The sequence below is a fragment of the Rana temporaria genome, chromosome 4 (genome assembly GCF_905171775.1).
Source record: "Rana temporaria chromosome 4, aRanTem1.1, whole genome shotgun sequence".
Classification (NCBI taxonomy): domain Eukaryota; kingdom Metazoa; phylum Chordata; class Amphibia; order Anura; family Ranidae; genus Rana; species Rana temporaria.
In genome coordinates, this window is record NC_053492.1 from 74,983,300 (window position 1) to 75,001,411 (window position 18,112).

General features: G+C 50.1%; 1 protein-coding gene across 1 annotated transcript in view; it reads left to right on the top strand.

The window, feature by feature from the left end:
- Positions 1-13,172: 13,172 nt before the first annotated feature.
- The window catches only part of LOC120936309 (cytosolic 5'-nucleotidase 1A-like), a 64,649-nt gene continuing 59,709 nt past the window's right edge, over positions 13,173-18,112 (top strand). The window contains exons 1-2 of the mRNA XM_040348553.1: positions 13,173-13,554; positions 17,597-17,764. Of these exons, the coding sequence (XP_040204487.1) occupies positions 13,423-13,554; positions 17,597-17,764 (300 nt within the window). The 5' untranslated portion in view covers positions 13,173-13,422. The remainder of the gene's footprint in view (positions 13,555-17,596; positions 17,765-18,112) is intronic.

Here is an 18,112-nt window from a genome sequence, read left to right on the forward strand (position 1 = left end):
GCAGCTCTATTTTGGCAGGCAGGGCTCCCTTCACGTTCTGGTCTTCAGGAAAATGGCGGCCGTCGGAGACATTATCTATGCCGGCCGCGGACCTCTAGCAGCGGCGGGGCCTGCGTAGTCTGCGTATAGGGCGGATCGGCCCTGGGAACGCTTTGCTGTCATCCGGTGACCTATTCTAAAGACCTACTGGGAGGATTCGCTCCATTCATCCATTTAGCTCACTTAAAGTAATTGGCCTGTGGCAGGGGCCCTAGAGTCAGGTCTGTGAGAGAGATCTGTTCCTCCCCAGCAAATCTAAGTGACACCTCGGCTGCCAGGCTTGTGAGAGGGGTCTGTCCGGGGGCACTTCACCCACTCAGAAAGAGTGGCGACGAATCACAATTTGATACTATTGAGAGCAGGACTGCTCGGTTCATATCCAGGCCTGATACAGCAAGGTTCTTCTTTTCTCTTCATCACCTTTTTCTTCCCATTTGATGTTGATGTTGGCCGTGTTGGCCTGGAAATAAAGCATTGGAAAACCCTTTATTCACTGTCTGGACCTTCGCTCACTACTTTGTTTCTACAACTGCACCCCTGGGCCACATCAAGGTAACTTAATATGCCGATCCCAACAACAAATCAGCGGCTCCTTCGGGGGTAGCGCTACATATAGTCTAACAGGATTTTTGCTAGTTGCAGAACTGCATTTTTCTTGTTGTAAAAAAATGTAGGTAGGTCTCAAATAGCATTACTTGCTTTCTGCAATTACTGCTGTCCTGGCTGCTGTCCCTCTTTACAGTCAACAAGGGAGTGAAGTCTTGCTTAGGATGGACATGTAAAAACCCAAGTCGATCCATCCGTTTGATATGAGCTTGTAAAGTGGGGTCTGTACATAGGGGCGGTAGTGTTGGGAGGCTTTAAACTCTGCTCATTCAGAAAAGGAAGGGGCCAGTAAATTACACATTAACGGCCCCTTCCTCCAGTCTCCATTCTGACAGATGAGGGAGGCCAGGGGAGGACACAGGGGAGGACATTAAGGGCCATAGGAGGACATGGGGGGGGGGGGCAGAGGACACAGGGGAGCCAGGGGAGGATACAGGAGGACACAGGGGGAGCTGCAGTAGCACACAGGGGACAGACGTGGATGATCAGTGCAGCAGGGATATGTGGCTAGGTCAGTGGCTGGTGAGGCACTGACTAGTATCAGAGTCAGATACACACAGGTTACAGTGCTTAGAAAAAGTATTCACACCCCTTGACATTTTCCACATTTTGTCATGTTACAACCAAAAACTAATATATATAGTATAGTATTTTGTTGGGATTTAATGTGCTAGGTCAACACAAAGTGGCACGTAATTGTGAAGTTGAAGGGAAATAAATGGTTTTCAAAATATTTTACTAATAAATATCTGAAAAGTGTGGCATGCATTTGTATTCAGCCCCCTTTACTCTGATACCCCTAACTAACATCTAGTGAAACCAATTGCCTTCAGAAGTCACCAAATTAGTAAATCGAGTCCACCTGTGTGTGATTTATTCACAATATAAATCCAGCTGTTCTGTGAAGTTCTCAGAGGTTTGTTAGAGAAACCTTAGTGAACAAACAGCATCACGAAGGCCAAGGAACCCACCAGACAGGGCAGTGATAAAGTTGTGAAGAAGTTTAAAGCAGGGTTGGGTTATAAAAAAATATCCCAAGCTTTGAACATCACACAGAGCACTGTTTAATCCATCATCCGAAAATGTAAAGTAGTATAGCACAACTGCAAATCTGCCAAGACATGGCTGTCCACCTAAATTGACAGGCCGAGAAAGGAGATCATTATTCAGAGAATCTGTCCACAGAACAACTATTAGTTGTGCACTCCACAAATCTGGCCTTTATGGAAGAGTGGCAAGAAGAAAGCCATTATTGAAAGAAAGCCATAAGAAGTCCAATTTGCAGACATGTAAATTGTAGAAGAAGGTGCTCTGGTCAGATAACACCAAAATTGAACTTTATGGCTTAGAAGCTAAACGCTATGTGTGGCGGAAAACTAACACTGCACATCACCCTGAACACACCATCCCCACCGTGAAACATGGTGGTGGCAGAATCATGTTGTAGGGTTGCTTTTCTTAAGCAGGTACAGGGAAGCTGGTCAGAGTTGATGGGAAGATAGATGGAGCAGGGGCAGGAAGGGGGCGAAAATGCCCGGTATTGAAGTGGTTAAAGCAGGTTTTGATGCGGTCGAAGTGAGAGCTCTGCACTGGGGATATATTGGTAGAAAATTTCTGTAGTGGGGGAGGGGGGATTTTGGGGTGACCTCAGTACTAAGGGGTATTGAGGGTAGAGGTCAGCTCTGTATTGGGGGGGGGCAAGCTCTGTTCTGTGGGAGATATAGCTCTATACCCAGGAGTATTGGGGGGGGGGAGGTCTGTACTGAGTGGGGTATTGAGAGGAGAGCTCTGTACTATATGTAGTCTTTCCTCCAATTTAAAACCACAGATTTAGTCTGTATAGGGACTAATCCTCCCCGAGTCTTAGTTGCTCCCAGCAGGCTCTGTCTTTCCCACAATCCACAGCAGCTCAGTTTCCTTCCATTCTTCTCTGTGATACCAGGTGGTGGGCGTGGCTTTCCTCCAGCTCCCCATCTCTCTATCTCTCTACCCACAGCTACGGAAGTGCAGGGCAAAGCCCCAGTCTCTGCTGCCATGCAGAGCCGGGCCGTGGTCCAGAGGATATACATTAGTGTAAAATATACTAGAAATGCCCTATAAACTCATTTACTGTATGTCAACTGTCAACTGTCCCTTATTTCACCATCCCTATTGATCCACAGTTGTAAAGCACACGCATCCCACCATCAGGGCCGCTTCTGCTGTGATTACTCATAGCAGAAGCCTATCTGTGGGTGCCGAGCAATGGTTATCTTCCAGCACCCGCCAATCGTATTCTGACGGGGGGGAAGTTATGGATTTTGTGTACTACTTAGTGAGTAAAAGCACGACACTGTTTACACAAAAACACTGACTAGGCACGCAATTAATCCTTTGATTGCCCCAGATGTTTAGTTAGTACCAGTCAGTGTCATCAGTACAGTGACAGTGCATATTTTTAGCACTGATCACTGTATTAATGTCCTGGTTCCCACAAACTGTCAGTTAGGAGTTTATTTACTAAGAGGACAAATTAGTCACAATTATGCAGAGAAACCAACCAGCTTCTAACCTCAGCTTGTTCAATTAGGCTTCGGCAATAAAGCCTGAAAGCGGATTGGTTTCTCTGCAGAATTGTGACAAATGTTGCCCTCTCTAGCTTTAGTAGATAAACCCTTTATGCCATGTACTCACGATCGTAAATTCCGACAAGAAAAGTCTGATGTGAGCTTTTGGTCGGAAATTCCGACTGTGTGTAGGCTCCATCGGAATTTTTCTGTCGGAATTTCTGCCAAGAAAAGATTGAGAGCTGGTTCTCAAATTTTCCGACGGAAATTCCGATCGTCTGTATGCAATTCCGACACGCAAAAAAACACGCATGCTCGGAATCAAGTCGACGCATGCTCGGAAGCATTGAACTTCATTTTTCTCGGCTCGTCTCAGTGTTGTACGTCACCGCGTTCTTGAAGGTCAGAATTTTGTGTGACCGTGTGTATGCAACACAAGTTTGAGCCAAAATTCATGGGGGGGTAAATCTTCCAGAGGTCAAGTGATTAAAGGCAAAAATACTTACCTTAGTTCCAATGGTCTGCCTGTGAGGTCCCTGGTAACTTCTCTCTGGCTTATTCCGGGTGCCATATTGATTGGCTGGCACAGGGTGATATCTCGCATGCGCAGGAGAGAGAGAGAGAGAGAGAGAGAGAGAGAGAGAGAGAGAGAGACTTGTAAAGCGCAACACATGCAAACTGAATCGCCTCTGGGCGCTGTATCCATTTCATGGGTAAGGAACCCCTTGACCTCAGAAGAGATGGGTTTTAATCTTTCTCCTGAAGGCCAAGTGGTCCGACTCCAGTCGGATGGTGGTTGGTAGGGCATTCCACAGACGAGGTCCCTGGACTGCAAATCTTCGATCTCCTTTGGACTTGTATCTGGCCTTGGGTATCTGGAGGAGGTTTTGATTGGTGGATCGCAGAATGCGATTGGGGTTATGGGCTTTTATTTTTTCGCATAGATATTGGGGGGCGTTGCCTTGAATACACTTATGTATTAGACAGAGTGCCTTGAAAGTGATTCTGTCTTTTACAGGCAACCAATGAAGGGATCTCAGTGAAGGTGAGATTGATTCCCATGTTTTTTTCCCAGTCACTAGTCGAGCGGTCGTATTTTGAACGACTTGCAGACGAGTGATTTGGTATTTGGGGAGTCCTAGATAGAGGGCATTTGCGTAGTCGAGTCTGGAATTGATGATTGTTCCCACCACGACTGCAATGTCCTCTTTCGGGATAAAGGGCGTGAGTCTGCGTAGTAGGCGCAGCAGATGGTGGGATCCGCTGACTACTGACCCTATTTGTGCATCCATTGTCATGTAGGTATCGAAAATGACTCAGAGACTTTTGACTTTGGTGCTAGGGGTGATAGTTTTACCCAGAATGGGTGGGGGAGTCCATATTGACGCGGGGTGATTTTTCCCGTTAACGCGTGAAACAGGAGAAGTTCTGTTTTCGAACCATTGAGTTTAAGATAACTGTTTGTCATCCAGTTATCTATTAGAGTGAGGCATTTCTCTAGTCCAAGAGAATGATCCTTTTTGTTGCAGATGCGGAAATACAGTTGTGTGTCGTCTGCATAGGAGTGGTAAAGTAACTTCTGGCTACTGATGATTTCAAAGAGAGGGCGAAGATAGATATTAAACAATATGGGCGATAAGGGAGATCCCTGAGGGACTCCGCATGACACCGTACGTTTTTCAGAAGAGAAAGGCACGGAGCAAACAAAGTTTGGGGGAGGGGCCGCATGACAGGGAGGGACTGGCCGTGACAATAGGCTAGCAGCATGTTAGGGGTGTGGTTGCCGGCTAGAGGGGCGGGGGCGACAGAAGGTTCTGGCTTGGAGGAAGTGACGTGGGTCACTCCTCCATCTTAGCACACGGAGAAGCTTTGTGTGTGTGCTCCGGGTGTAATGGCGGCCGTTGCAGAGCTAATAGCACAATTGCGCGCTGCGGCGTCCGCTCAGGGAGCAGACTGGGTCAGGGAGCAAGTGTCTGCAGCGTTGGATGCTCCGGCCGCAACACCCGACGGGGGGGTAAATCATCCGCGTGCTAGGCGGTCCAGGCCACCGGAGCGGTATAGTCCGGAGCCTTCCCCAGGAGCTGACCGGCAACTACGGAAACCCGCCAGGGGCCCTTAGGCTCCATCCTCGCAGCGGTCTCAAGCTGGGCCCTTGGGGGGGGGCCGGGAGGAATCCACGTCGCAGACGTTGCTCTGCAGTGGGGGGGTCTGATAGCCCGCCTGGGCCTCCCCCTCTACCCGTCGGAGAAGCCCGGACAGCGCGGCCGAGACTGCGGTGGGCGGTCGTGGCAGTCGTGCGGCCCGGCGTGATGTTTCCAGCCAGCTGGCCAGGGGCCATTCTCCCGTAGCGGCCAGGGGCCCGGCAACGCCAGAGGAGAGGTCGGAGCGGAGCGTGGGGGCGACGAGGCGTGAAGGAGGTGGTCGCACAGCGGAGGCCCGGGGGCGGTCGCGGAGTCCATCGGTGGAGGTCGCAAGCGGGTCTGGTGTTCCGGCACAGAGGGGTCGAAGTGCAGTGCAACACAGGCCGTCGGCAACCACGCCACGGCAGTCCGGGGTCCAACCGAGAGCTGTTTCGCCTGCAGTGAGTGAGGTCCGATCGGAGGGGGAGCTGTCCGGGTCAGAGAGCGACAACGATCCGGGACAACGGTCAGCGGTGGATTCCATTCCGGCGGCGCGTGGACCTAGTCCAAGGCAGCCCGGTAAGTCCCATTCTACATCTATTTGTGGTTTATTGCAGGATTTGTTGGTGCAGAGTAGTGTGGGGGGGGACTCTGGTAAGGACAAGGCTCAGGTGATGGGGGGTACGGCCACGGGTGGGTCAGTTGCAGGTGGCGAGGCACAGGATTTATGGGCCCGGGTTGCGGGACTTGGTCAAGAGGTTTGAGCCGGGGGCTGGCAGTACGCCCTCTCCTGCGGTGGCGTGGTCCCCGCAGGGGGGGGGGGGTCCGCTCTGACGACTGGGGGTCCGGTGGTAGTGACAGTGGGGCAGGAGGACACAAGTGTGGGGACGGCGTCAACGGCTGGGGTTGCGACGGCAAGTGGGTCGGGGACGTCTGCGCCAGGGACTGTGCCGGAGGCGGTGAGTGAGAAGAGGGACGCCATCAGGTTGGCTGACGCCGCGCAGAGTGAAATGTACATCTGCTTTGAGGCGACCCTGGGGGCTCATCTGAAGCCTGAGGTTAGGGAGAAGATTTGGAAGGGGGAGTATGTGGAGATTTTTACCTTACTTCCCCTGGAAAAATTCAATCTGACCAGATTGAAACCGGAATTGAACAAGAAAGAGGACGAGGAAAGACGGCGGTATCGATTGATCCCACGCACGTTTTCCAATTGGTTGCAGGCATTTGCGATTTTGGCCTGCGTAGTGGGGGAAAAAGCTCCGGAACACTGTACGGGTTTGTTTATCTACTTGGAGGCCATCAGGTCGGCGCACCAGACGTATGGAGGCACGGCGTGGTTACAGTATGATGAGCAGTTCCGTCAACGGATGGCTTTCAGACCTACGCTGCGCTGGAATCAGAAGGACATTAACCTGTGGATGACGTTGATGACAGCGGCGCGGGCCCCGCAGCAGTTTTTTCAGGGGGGGTCGGGGGTGCAGCTGCCTCAGGACAACCGACCGAAAAACGATGGGGCTTTTGTTGGCAGTTTAATGAAGGAACGTGCAAGTATGGCACGAACTGCCGATTTAAGCACACTTGTTCAGGGTGCGGAGGCACCCATGCGTTGGCAAAATGCTTCAAGCGCACCAAGAACCGTCCCGGAGAGTCTGGGGGTAAAGGGGGTGACCCCGGTGCAGGTGGGAAGGATGCTTCCCTTCCTCAATAGATACCCTGATAGGCGCGCAGCAAAGTTATTGGAGGACGGCTTTGCCAGCGGGTTTAGGATTCCATGTTCCATTTCAGTAGTTCCCCCAGAAGCAAAGAATTTGAGGTCAGCGGCCCTTCATTCTTCGGTGGTTTCGGAGAAACTCAACAAGGAAGTGCGTTTGGGAAGGATGGCTGGGCCGTTTGCTACGGCTCCAGGTGACGACCTAATCGCGTCCCCGCTGGGGGTGGTCCCCAAAAAAGAACCGGGCAAGTTCCGGTTGATACACCATTTGTCATTTCCGAAGGGTGGCTCGGTCAACGATGCCATTGCACCCGAGGATTGTACGGTGTCATATACATCATTTGACGCTGCGGTTTCGTGGGTGCGCAGGTGTGGTCGGGGTGCCCTCATGGCAAAGGCGGATGTGGAATCGGCGTTTCGATTGTTGCCGGTTCACCCGGACAGCTTTCGGTTGTTGGGATGCAGATGGGATGGGGCATACTATGTGGATCGTTGTTTGCCCATGGGTTGCTCCATCTCTTGCGCGCTGTTCGAGACGTTCAGTTCCTTTCTGGAGTGGGTAGTGCGCGATGTTTCGGGGCTTAGCTCCATCATCCATTACCTGGATGATTTCTTGTGTGTTGGCCAGCCGGGGGGGAACACATGCTCAGTGTTGTTGGGCACGTTGCAGTACGTGTCGGACCGTTTCGGGGTTCCCCTGGCACCTGAGAAAACGGAAGGCCCCATGACATCCCTCGTTTTCTTGGTTATTGTGTTGGACTCGATGAAGATGGAGTGTCGACTACCGGAGGATAAGCTGGAGGCGTTGAAGGCAGAGGTTACGGGGACGATTGGGCTGCGGAAGATTCAGTTGCGCAGGATGCAGTCGCTGTTGGGGAAGCTCAACTTCGCCTGCAGGATTATCCCCATGGGCAGGGTGTTTTGCCGCAGGCTGTCGGGAGCGACAGCCGGTGTGCGGAACCCGACACACTTCGTGACTCTCACTGCGGAGCACAGAGCCGATTTGAGGGTCTGGCACGAGTTCCTGGGATCCTTTAATGGTCGAACTTTGTGGCTATCTGGGCCTGTGAGCAACTTTGACTTGGAGTTGTTTACGGACGCTGCGGGCTCTACGGGTTACGGAGCGTTTTGCCAAGGTAAGTGGAGCGCGGAGGCTTGGCCAATTAGGTGGAAGGTTTCTTGAAGAATCTGGTGCTCCTCGAGCTCTTCCCGATTGTGGTGGCGCTGGAACTGTGGGGTGAGTCGTTGCGGAATTCGAAAGTGCGCTTCAATTGCGATAACTTGGGGGTGGTACAGGTGGTGAACCGCATGTCGGCGGCCTCCCCGCCGGTGGTGAGTTTACTACGGCATTTGGTGCTACGGTGCTTGCACTTAAATGTATACATGTATGCTGTGCACCTTCCGGGGGTCGAGAACACTTTGGCTGACGCTTTGTCTCGTTTTCAGTGGGACAGGTTCCGGGAGTTGACACCAGCAGCGGAGCAACACGGAGTTCCCTGTCCCGATTGGATGTGGGACATTGTTTTGACAGCGCAGCAAGGTGGATCCAGCGGTCGGTGAGTGGGGCTACGTGGAAAGCCTACTCCAAGGTATGGAAAGAGTGGGTGGAGCTGGCTCTGGGACTGGGGATCGCCCCGGTCGGGCCGGAGGCTGGCATCGCTGTGCTGTATTTTCTTACTTTGAAGATGGAGCAAGGGGTGTCGGTGTCAGCGATCGATCGGGTGTTATCAGGTTTGACCTTTTTCTTCAAGTGGCACGGGATGACGGACCATACGAAGGAATTTTGGGTGAGGCAGACGGTAAAAGGGTACAGGAAGGGCAGGAAGGCTGCGGATCACCGTCGGCCGGTGTCGTTCGGGATGCTGCAGAACCTCTTTCTGCAGTTACCAGCAGTGTGTTCAACGGCATACGAGTGTGCATTGTTCAAGGCCGCATTTGCGCTGGCCTTTTTCGGGGCGCTCAGGGTGGGTGAGCTGGTCAGTTCCTCACGAGGGGTGCAAGGTGGTTTGTTGGTCCAGGATGTGGAGTTTTCGGACGGGGTGTTAGGAGTTTGGGTGCGCAGGTCAAAGACGGACCAAAGGGGTAAGGGCATGCGGCTCCAGTTGTTTAATGTTCCTGGAGCGGAAATTTGTCCTGTACGGGCGGTAGAAGCTTTTCGTTCCATGCGTCCTGGACTGGTAGGGTCCTTCTTAATGCATCAGGATGGGTCGGCGCTGTCCAAATTTCAGTTTGTGGCGGTTTTCCGGAGATGTTTGAGGGAGACGGGGTATGACCCGAGAGATTATGCAGCGCATTCATTCCGGATTGGGGCTGCTACTGAAGCCGCTCGGGCTGGTTTGACTGCGGAGGTGGTGAAGAGGATTGGGCGGTGGGACTCGGAGAGATTTAGGATTTACATTCGCCCTCAGTTGATTCAGGAGTGAGTTCAGGGGCAGCTGAGTTCATTGGTGTGGGGCAGTCTGGTTTAACGGGTGTTAACACGGGAAAGGGGGGGATTTCGTTCAGGAAGTTATGTGTGTTTGTTTAATGTTTTTCAGGTGGTGAGAATTGCCTGGTCTGGATCCTAGGCCATTCATTCGTATATTGGGGGGCCAGACAGGTTGATGGTCGGCCCAACGGTAGGCAACTAGGCATCCCTTGGCGAGAAGCCCAAGTCAGGTGGATCGGGTTCCCGGGGTTGGTCTGGAGCAGGGTCATGCCGGAGGTATTAAAGTTTGCGCGCCTGGACAGGGCACCTGATGTCCTTGTGCTCCACGCAGGCGGCAATGACATGGGGTCCAGGTCAATGCACCAGTTAATAAGGGACGTAAAATGTGATTTTCTGCGATTGCGCTCCCTGTTTCCGGGTATGATTATTGTATGGTCCAAAATGGTGGGTAGGACGGCATGGAGGTGGGCCTGGTCGGTGGAGAAGGTGAACAAGGCCCGGGTGAAAGTAAACAAGGAGGTTGGGAGGTTCTCTGTGCATAATGGGGGATTGGTAGTGCGCCATAGGGAGCTGGAAGTTGACACATGGCGGTATCTCCGCAGGGATGGGGTCCACCTCAATGAGATGGGCATCGCCTTGTGGGTACTGGGGCTGCAGGAGGGAATCCAGAGGGCCCTGGGGGTTTGGAGGTGCTCACAAGGCTAAGGCTTTAGCCTTGAGAGCGGTGGCGTTTTTTGGGTCTCTGTAAGACTATAAAGTCTGGTAGTTGGGGTAGGAAAAGTTTGTACCCATACGTGGTATGGGGGGTTATGGGGTACCTTTCGGTTGGCATGGGTTAACCAGGAAGGGGTTAAAGTGTTAGGTCACTGAGAACGGTTACACAGCCTCCGAGCCGGTGTCTTGCGGCTGAGGCCTAGGTGATAGGTATTGTCCCAGTGTCCAAGTTAAGAGGGGTGGGCAGTTAGACCACCAAGGGTGGGAAATTGTATATAGTTATTTAAGAGTTATTTAAACGGTTATTTATGTTAATACTTTATTGGTTAAATAAAGAAGGCCGGAAGGCCAATTTTACTCCACAACGTGGTCCCTTGTATCATTGGGGTTAGTGGGGTGGTACAGAAAAGGGTGGTTGGAGCATGGGGGGTAAAGGGTTAAGTGGTCACTAGGATCGGTCCTTAACAGCCAGGAGCCAGGAGCACAGTCATCCTGGCAGACAAGCAGCTGCACAGCTCAGTATACATTCTACAGGGGATTGTGAATGTATTTTCTTGCTTCTTTCACTTGAACAATCAAAAATGTCTACAGCCGCGTACACACGACCATTTTTCATGTCATGGAAAAAACCGACGTTTTTCTCGACGTGATTCCTCTCAAGCCTGCCTTGCATACACATGATCGTGAAAAAAAATGCTCGAGCAAAGCGCGGTGACGTACAACATGTACGACGGCACTATAAAGGGGAAGTTCTATTCGAATGACGCCACCCTTTGGGCTGATTATGCAAATTTTCCTTCTCATAACTTGCTTCTGAGCATGCACGTTTTTTCCCCCATCGTTAAAGTGTACACACGACCGTTTTTTTTACGACGAGAAAAACGTTGAGAAAAAATAGAGCATGTTTACATTTTTAAGGGCCATTTTTTACATCGATAAAAATTCTCCGGAGCCTACACATGACCGTTTTTAATGACCAATTTAAAAAAATTGCATTTTTCTCGTCATGAAAAACAGTAGTGTACGCGGCATTAGACCCCTTTCACACTGAGGCGGTTTTCAGGCATTTCAGCTAGCGGCATCTTTAGGGCAGTTTGGGAGCGCTGTATTTAGTGCTCCCAAAATGCCCTGCCCATTGAAATTAACGGGCAGCGCTTTCAAAGTGCCTGAAAAGTGCCGCAACACGAGCGCTTTAAACCCCCTTCTTTGGGGCTGCTTAAACAGCGGTAAAGTGCCGCTAAAACGAGCAGCTTTGCCACTAACGCTTGGGCGGCCCCAGTATGAGCCCTGTTTTACACTTGTGCGATTTGACATGTCAAAATGGTGGCGATAGCAACGTCCTAATCGGCGCCGCACCGATTTCAAAAAGTAGTTTCTGTACTACTTTTTGTGATTTCATGTTGCGATTTCCATTGACATCTGTGCAGAAACCCGCACAGATGTCAGTGAAATCGCCGCTCGAATCGGGACTGACGTGCGGGAGTTCAGCTGAACTCGCACGGCCTTCATTCCCACCGCTTAAAGAGGACTAACAACAAAACCTGGGGAATGCCCAGGGAAAAACCAAGCCTCCTTACCGACCAGCTTGCAGAACAGTCAATTAACCTGTCTAAGACCCCTTTCACACTGAGGAGTTTTTCAGGCAGGAGAGAGAAAAACTCCTGCCAGCAGCATCTTTGGAGCGGTGAGAGGAGCAGCGTGTATACCGCTCCTTCCCATTTAAAACAATGGGAAAGCGCGGTAATACCGCCCGCAATGCGCCTCTGCAGAGGCGCATTGCGGGCGGTATTAACCCTTTATCGGCCGCTAGCAGGGGTTAATACCGCACCGCTAGCGGCCAAATCCCACGGCAATTCCGACAGTATAGCGCTACTATTTTTAGCGGCGCTATACCGCCACCGCGCCTCCCGCCCCAGTGTGAAAGGGGCCTAACAGTATGCGTAAAAACAGGGGTTTTGTCCGCACGTATTTGCAAACGCATGCGTGAGCCACAGAGCCGCGCCAAGGCACCCTGTAATCTGCGGTCCTAACATTAAACAATGAGTGTCCCCACAATGGAGGCACATGCATTCTAATGGATAGATAGGGGCAGGTGGACTGAAGGTGCAAGAGGACTAAGTCCAAGTTCACACTGAGCTACAGGTATGAAGCCGTGCGCGTTCAGCTGAACTCCCACACGTCAGTCCCGATTCGAGCGGCGTTTTCACTGACATCTGTGCGGGTTTCTGCAGAGATGTCATTAAAAATCGCAACCTGAAATCACAAAAAGTAGTACAGAAACAAGTTTTTGAAATCGGTGCTGCGCTGCATAAGGGGCGTTGTACCGATTAGGACAGTGCCATTGCTGGCAATTGCCGCCAAGTTGACATGCGATTTGACATGTCAAATCGCACCGGTGTGAAAGGGGTCTCAGGGCCAGTTTACACCATGCCCACAAAAGGACGCACTGTGCATTCCTGTGCGGCGCAATTTTAGCCCCATTCATTAAGAGTGCCGCAACTGAAAAAAATGTTACAGCTATAGACTTCAATGGGTTTGCATTAAAAAAAAAAATCGCTTTTTTTTTTATGATGCTAGCAACAGTGATGTCACAGCAGATATCAATGTCAAAAACAAAAATGCATAAAAAAAACGAACACATAAATGAGCTACAAAACCGCAAATAAAAAGAAATGATTTAGTGTCAGTGTAAAATGATTTTAAAATGTTGCACTATATCGGTTTCTGTTGATGTTTACAGTGTGTCAGGCTGTCAGCAGCTCTCTGACATGAGCCCCTTGCACAGGATGTGATCTGTAGAGCTGTGTAGTAGCAGTAAGACGGGAGTTTGTAGTTTTTATGGAAAGAGTGGCTGGGTGGATGCAGAATGCAGCCTCCTCTCCTCCTCCTCTCCTCCTCCTCCTCCTCCTCTTTACTACGTCTCGATCATTGGCTGTTCAGAGGTCGCCATTACTTTCTCCATTCCTCCGTCAGATTCCTTGTACAGATCACCCCCACCCCCTTGGTGAGTCATGAGCAGAGGGTGTTGGTTCATCTCCCTCCTGCCTGTTGTATACGTCTGATGCGGAAGTGTCACACTTCTGCAGCATCTCATTGTATCTATAGCAGCTCCTGAAACTTTCGCTTTACTTCTTGCAGGGTCTGAACAACGAGCGCAGCGCACGTCATCACAGAAACTGAGCCCCCTCTGCTCGCCGACAACAGCGAAACTTTGCTTCAGAAACAGCGAACGAGAGATCCGAGTGCTGCGAAGACGCCATGAGCGCAACGAAGGAAAATCCTGCCCCAGGCACGACTCAGCCACCCAAGACGGAGTCATCGGGTCCGCCAGACAGCAGCGCGGCCAAGGCGTTCCACGACAGCCTCTCCTCTAAGAAAAAGCCCAAACTGGTACGTACAGAAACTTAAACGCACATTAACGATAACCTGTCTCCAAAGAGAAAAAGGTAGACATTGCAGTCAGGACCAATAAGAGGATGAGGCCTATGCGTTCATGAGAACTAGTCACAATGCTCGCTGTGATGTCATCAACCCTCTTTCCTTCACTTATACAGCAACGTAGTTCATGTGTATTTAAAGCTAAAACTATGGGGGGGGGTTTACTAAAGGCAAATAGACTGCGCACTTTTGCAAGTGCAGTTGCTCCGGAGCTTTGTCAATGAGGGAGAGCTCTGCTGACTTCCATCATCCAATCACGAGCAAGCAAAAGGTTGTTTTAATAATTTTCCTTGCATGTGATTGGGTATTCTTTGCAAAGCGAAGCTTTACCTCATTTACTAAGATCTGTAGAAACTGCACTTGCAAAAGTGCACAGTCTATTTGCCTTTAGTAAATCAACCCCCATATGTCCAGGGTTGTATGTCCCTGCGATTGTGCAAATACGGGTGTTTACCTGCATACAGCCATTGAATTCTGCGGGTGACACCCAGGCAGGGAAATCCACCCGAATGTCTGTTTTCATTCCCTATCTGTGTCCTTGATGATTGTTGTCACTGGGAAATTCTTCTATGACCAGAACAGGAACATCGGCTCAATTTCACTTGCATTGTCTGTGAAAAGTGACCTGCTGCAGCATGTGTATATCCCTTTACAGCTTAAGAGGAGGCAATTGAGGGGCGGTAAACAAAGATTTATGCCTATTTTTACCACCCCAAAATGCAAATGTATACTAGACCTAATGGGGACAAGGGAGGAATCGCCTCCCTTTAAAAAGATCTCCTATCACTTCCTGTAGTATCCATGGGACAGGAAGTTAAAGGGTAATCCCCCTAATAGGAGACAGGGACAAACAAACCTTTAGCCTATGCTCACATTGACTGCGGGTTAGAAATCGCGCTGAACTCGCACAATTTCATTCCCGTATGTCTGACTTTGTGAGCGATTTCAGAGACACCTGTGCGGATTCCAGCATAGAGGTCTATACAAATCACTCCCTGAAGTCGCCAAAAGTAGTACAAGAACTACTTTTGGGAATTGGTGCGGCGCCGCAAAGTTGGCGCTGCACGATTCGGACGCTGCCATTGCCAGCAATAGCCGCCGATTTGGCATGCGATTTGACATGTCAAATTGCATGCGAAATCGAAAACAATGCGAACCTAGGCAAGCATTTTAACACTCAGATATACTTTAATATAGCACCGTTCCTCTGTTTGTCTGCGTGTCCCAGTGAAGTGTTTATTAGGACCATTATTTTGTTTTTCCATTGCGGCAGGTCAGCCTAGGTTAGGGTGACCAGACATCCCCAGTTTCAGGGGACAGTCCCCTGATTGAGGACTCTGTCCCCGGACCAAGTCTGTCCCTGGTTTTGTCCCCAGATTGGATTTAATAGGGGGCAGGGGCAATTTCAAAGACAATCAGTGCAGAATTAAAATAAAAAAAATTAGAATTACACCCCCCCGCTCAATCGTGCTTACTAGCATAGGGGGGTTGTATTTTTTCCATTATCTGTGCCCCTCTCTGATGATCATGTGCTGGTCGGAGTGGAGGGAATATTTCTTCAGTTTCAGGCGCATGCCCATTTTGCTTCGCTCGCATGTTCTTCTGCCTTGGCTCAAATCCTGGCCAGCCACCTGCCTATCTCCTTGCCTTCCCTGGTGGAGTGATCTTCCTCCGCTCCCCACCCAGTAGTAGCCGGGGCCCGGAGAGTAATACTTGAGAGGCTGTGAGGTGGGCAGTGACGGGCAGAGAGTCGCTGATTGTTGCCATTACTAGTAAAGAAAAAATATGTCCCCGGATTTCATTTTTAAAATCTGGTCACCTTAGCCTAGGTTCACACTATTGGAAGTTTGCAAACAATCATGCACACTCCCAACAGGCAAGAGAAATGCGCTGCTTTTTAGCAGACAGCCGGGGGTGCCATTATTTCTTAATGGAACCCCCACGCATAAAAAAAAAAACACCTGCAAAACCCCATGGTGCCATAGCACCATGTGGTTCTGTGTGGTGCGATTTTTCCCGGTGTTTCTGAGGGTAGGGCAGCACATTGGAATGAATGGGCTGTGTCCTACCCACAGACAGATGGAAATGAGCCTAAATGAATGCAGTTAAATGTTAATTAAAATGATTTAAAAGAGAAGTACAGGAATCATACTTACCTAGGTGGATACAGCATTAGTCCCTTTCCAGCCCTAAGACTGAAAACCGAGCGATCAAACACCGCCAATCGCTCGGTTCTCAGGGCTCCCTGAGCAGAGAGCTGGTGACTGCCAGTCAGCGGCTCTCTGTTCTGCCCCCTCTGCACTCACTGGAGCGCTGGGCTGTGGAGGGGGTGGGAGTGAACGGCTCAGGCTCTGAGTCGGGTGCCAGTCCAGGCATATGGGCACGTCCCGACCTGGAGCGGCTCGCTGGCCCGCTGTCTGCTAAAAATGGGTCACAGGAGTGCAAAACGAACTGCACTCCTGTGAGCCACAGGAGAAGTCCAGCCAAACAAGCTTTTACGTCTCCTTTGAGGCTGATTTCCAGGTAAAAAAATAGTGTTTGCATCGGTCCAAGGTGGACCAATAGAAGTATGCATAGTCCATACCTCGCTGATCCCTGTAGAAGATGAAAATCACCATATTAGTCACCAATAAAACTACAGTTATGCTCGCTGTCTTCCTGGTCCTGTACCAAGCTGCTGCCTTGCTGCATAGAGAACACAGGGGGTCACTTGCTCAACACAGGTGCCATTTAGAAAATGCCTTGTATCTTTCTCAATAAATACATGGTGTTCTCTGATTGGATGAGGTGGATATTGTGACACTGCTCCACCTCATCCACTCAGAGAAAGCTTTGCATTTATTGAGAAAAATGGAAGGCGTTTTCTGAATGACGCTTGTGCCAAGTGAGTCGATGCCCCCCCAGTGGTTACTATGCAGCAAGGCATCCACTCCACACAGAGCCCAGAAGGTAGCAAGGGTTACTGTAGTATCAGCAACTACTACAGTGATTCTCCACTTCTACAGAGATTGGTTGGGTATGGAATATGTTACCTTTAGCCTCATACACACGATCAGCTTTTTCTGATAAGAAATGTGTGATGGCAGGGTTTTGTCAGAAAATCCGACCGTTTGTATGTTTTATAGCATGCTTTTCCGACAACAAATGTGTGCCGTCGGATTATCCGATTGTGTGTACACAAGTCCATCGGACAAAAAAATCCAAAGTACAAACACGCATGCTCAGAAGAAATGCTAGCCAGAGCACAACATTAGCAGAAGTTGCCCAAAGGGTGTCGCTAAAGAGCTGTAAACGACGTAGTTTCGTATTTGTTGGCTGACAACGTTTTGCCGTCTGTATGCAGAACAAGTTCACGGCCAACGCCTTTTCGGACAAAATTCCACGACTTTGTCTGACGGAAGTGTGTATGAGGCTTTACATTGGACCAATTTAAAAATGCAAAAAAAAGTCCATACCTTGATTAAGCACCTAAATCTGTATTCCTGTATTCCTATTCACAGCTGAGGAGGGGGCAGGACTAAGAACCAATGAAGCTCTGCTGTAGTGCACAATGAACATGGCATAGGAGCAAGTGAAATAAGGAATCTATGTTCCATGCGTCCGTTGTCAGGCAGTCCCATTTATATCTATCGGAACTCAGCGGCTGCACAGACACAGCTGCTGATCCCAATTGGACTTCCACGTGGGTGCAGGTGCGTGTCCCTGAACTCCCACTGTCTGTGTTTGGGGACACACAACCACACAGATATCAGATTGGGAGCAGTGGCTGTGTCCCCATAGATATGAAAGGGACTTCCTGAACACGGATACATGGAACCTCACATGGAGGTACACTCATGTAAACAAAGCCTTACATGCATCTACTACCAGCGAGTGTACAGCCATTGTGACCGGTGTGCGGGTTTGTCCAGCCCTGCAGGTTGCCGCCTCATTACACTTTGCACAATGTTATTCTTTAAACCCAACACTGATTGTCATTTATCTGCCCTTTCAGCCCAAGCCGCAGACTGCAATAACCATCGCAGTGTCATCCCGTGTCCTGTTCAACATGGTGGACGAGAGGAAGATGTATGAGGATGAAGGTGTAGAGAAATATGTCCTCTATCAACAGGAACATGAAGAAGAACCTCTGAAGCCAGGTCCTGCGTTCCCCTTTGTAAAGGTATGCTGGGCTATCTGACTGCTTGATATGTTATTATAAAATTGGGGCTCATTCACATTATTATCTGCATGGATCAACATAGGCTCAATACAAGGGCACATAAATAACAATTGTTTTCTATGTGCCCCAATCCCACCACAGTGAGGCATTGAGGTGGGTTGTGGTGCATTTGTCATGCTGCCTTTTTACACAGCGGAAAATACAGATGTGCATCGCAACTCGCCGCAGTGCATAGGCTTGAATGAAGTGACACTGCCATAAACTCTGAAAAAAAGAGTCAAGAATATCTTGGGGGGGTTATTTACGAAAGGAAAATCCACTTTTCACTACAAGTGCACTTGGAAGTGC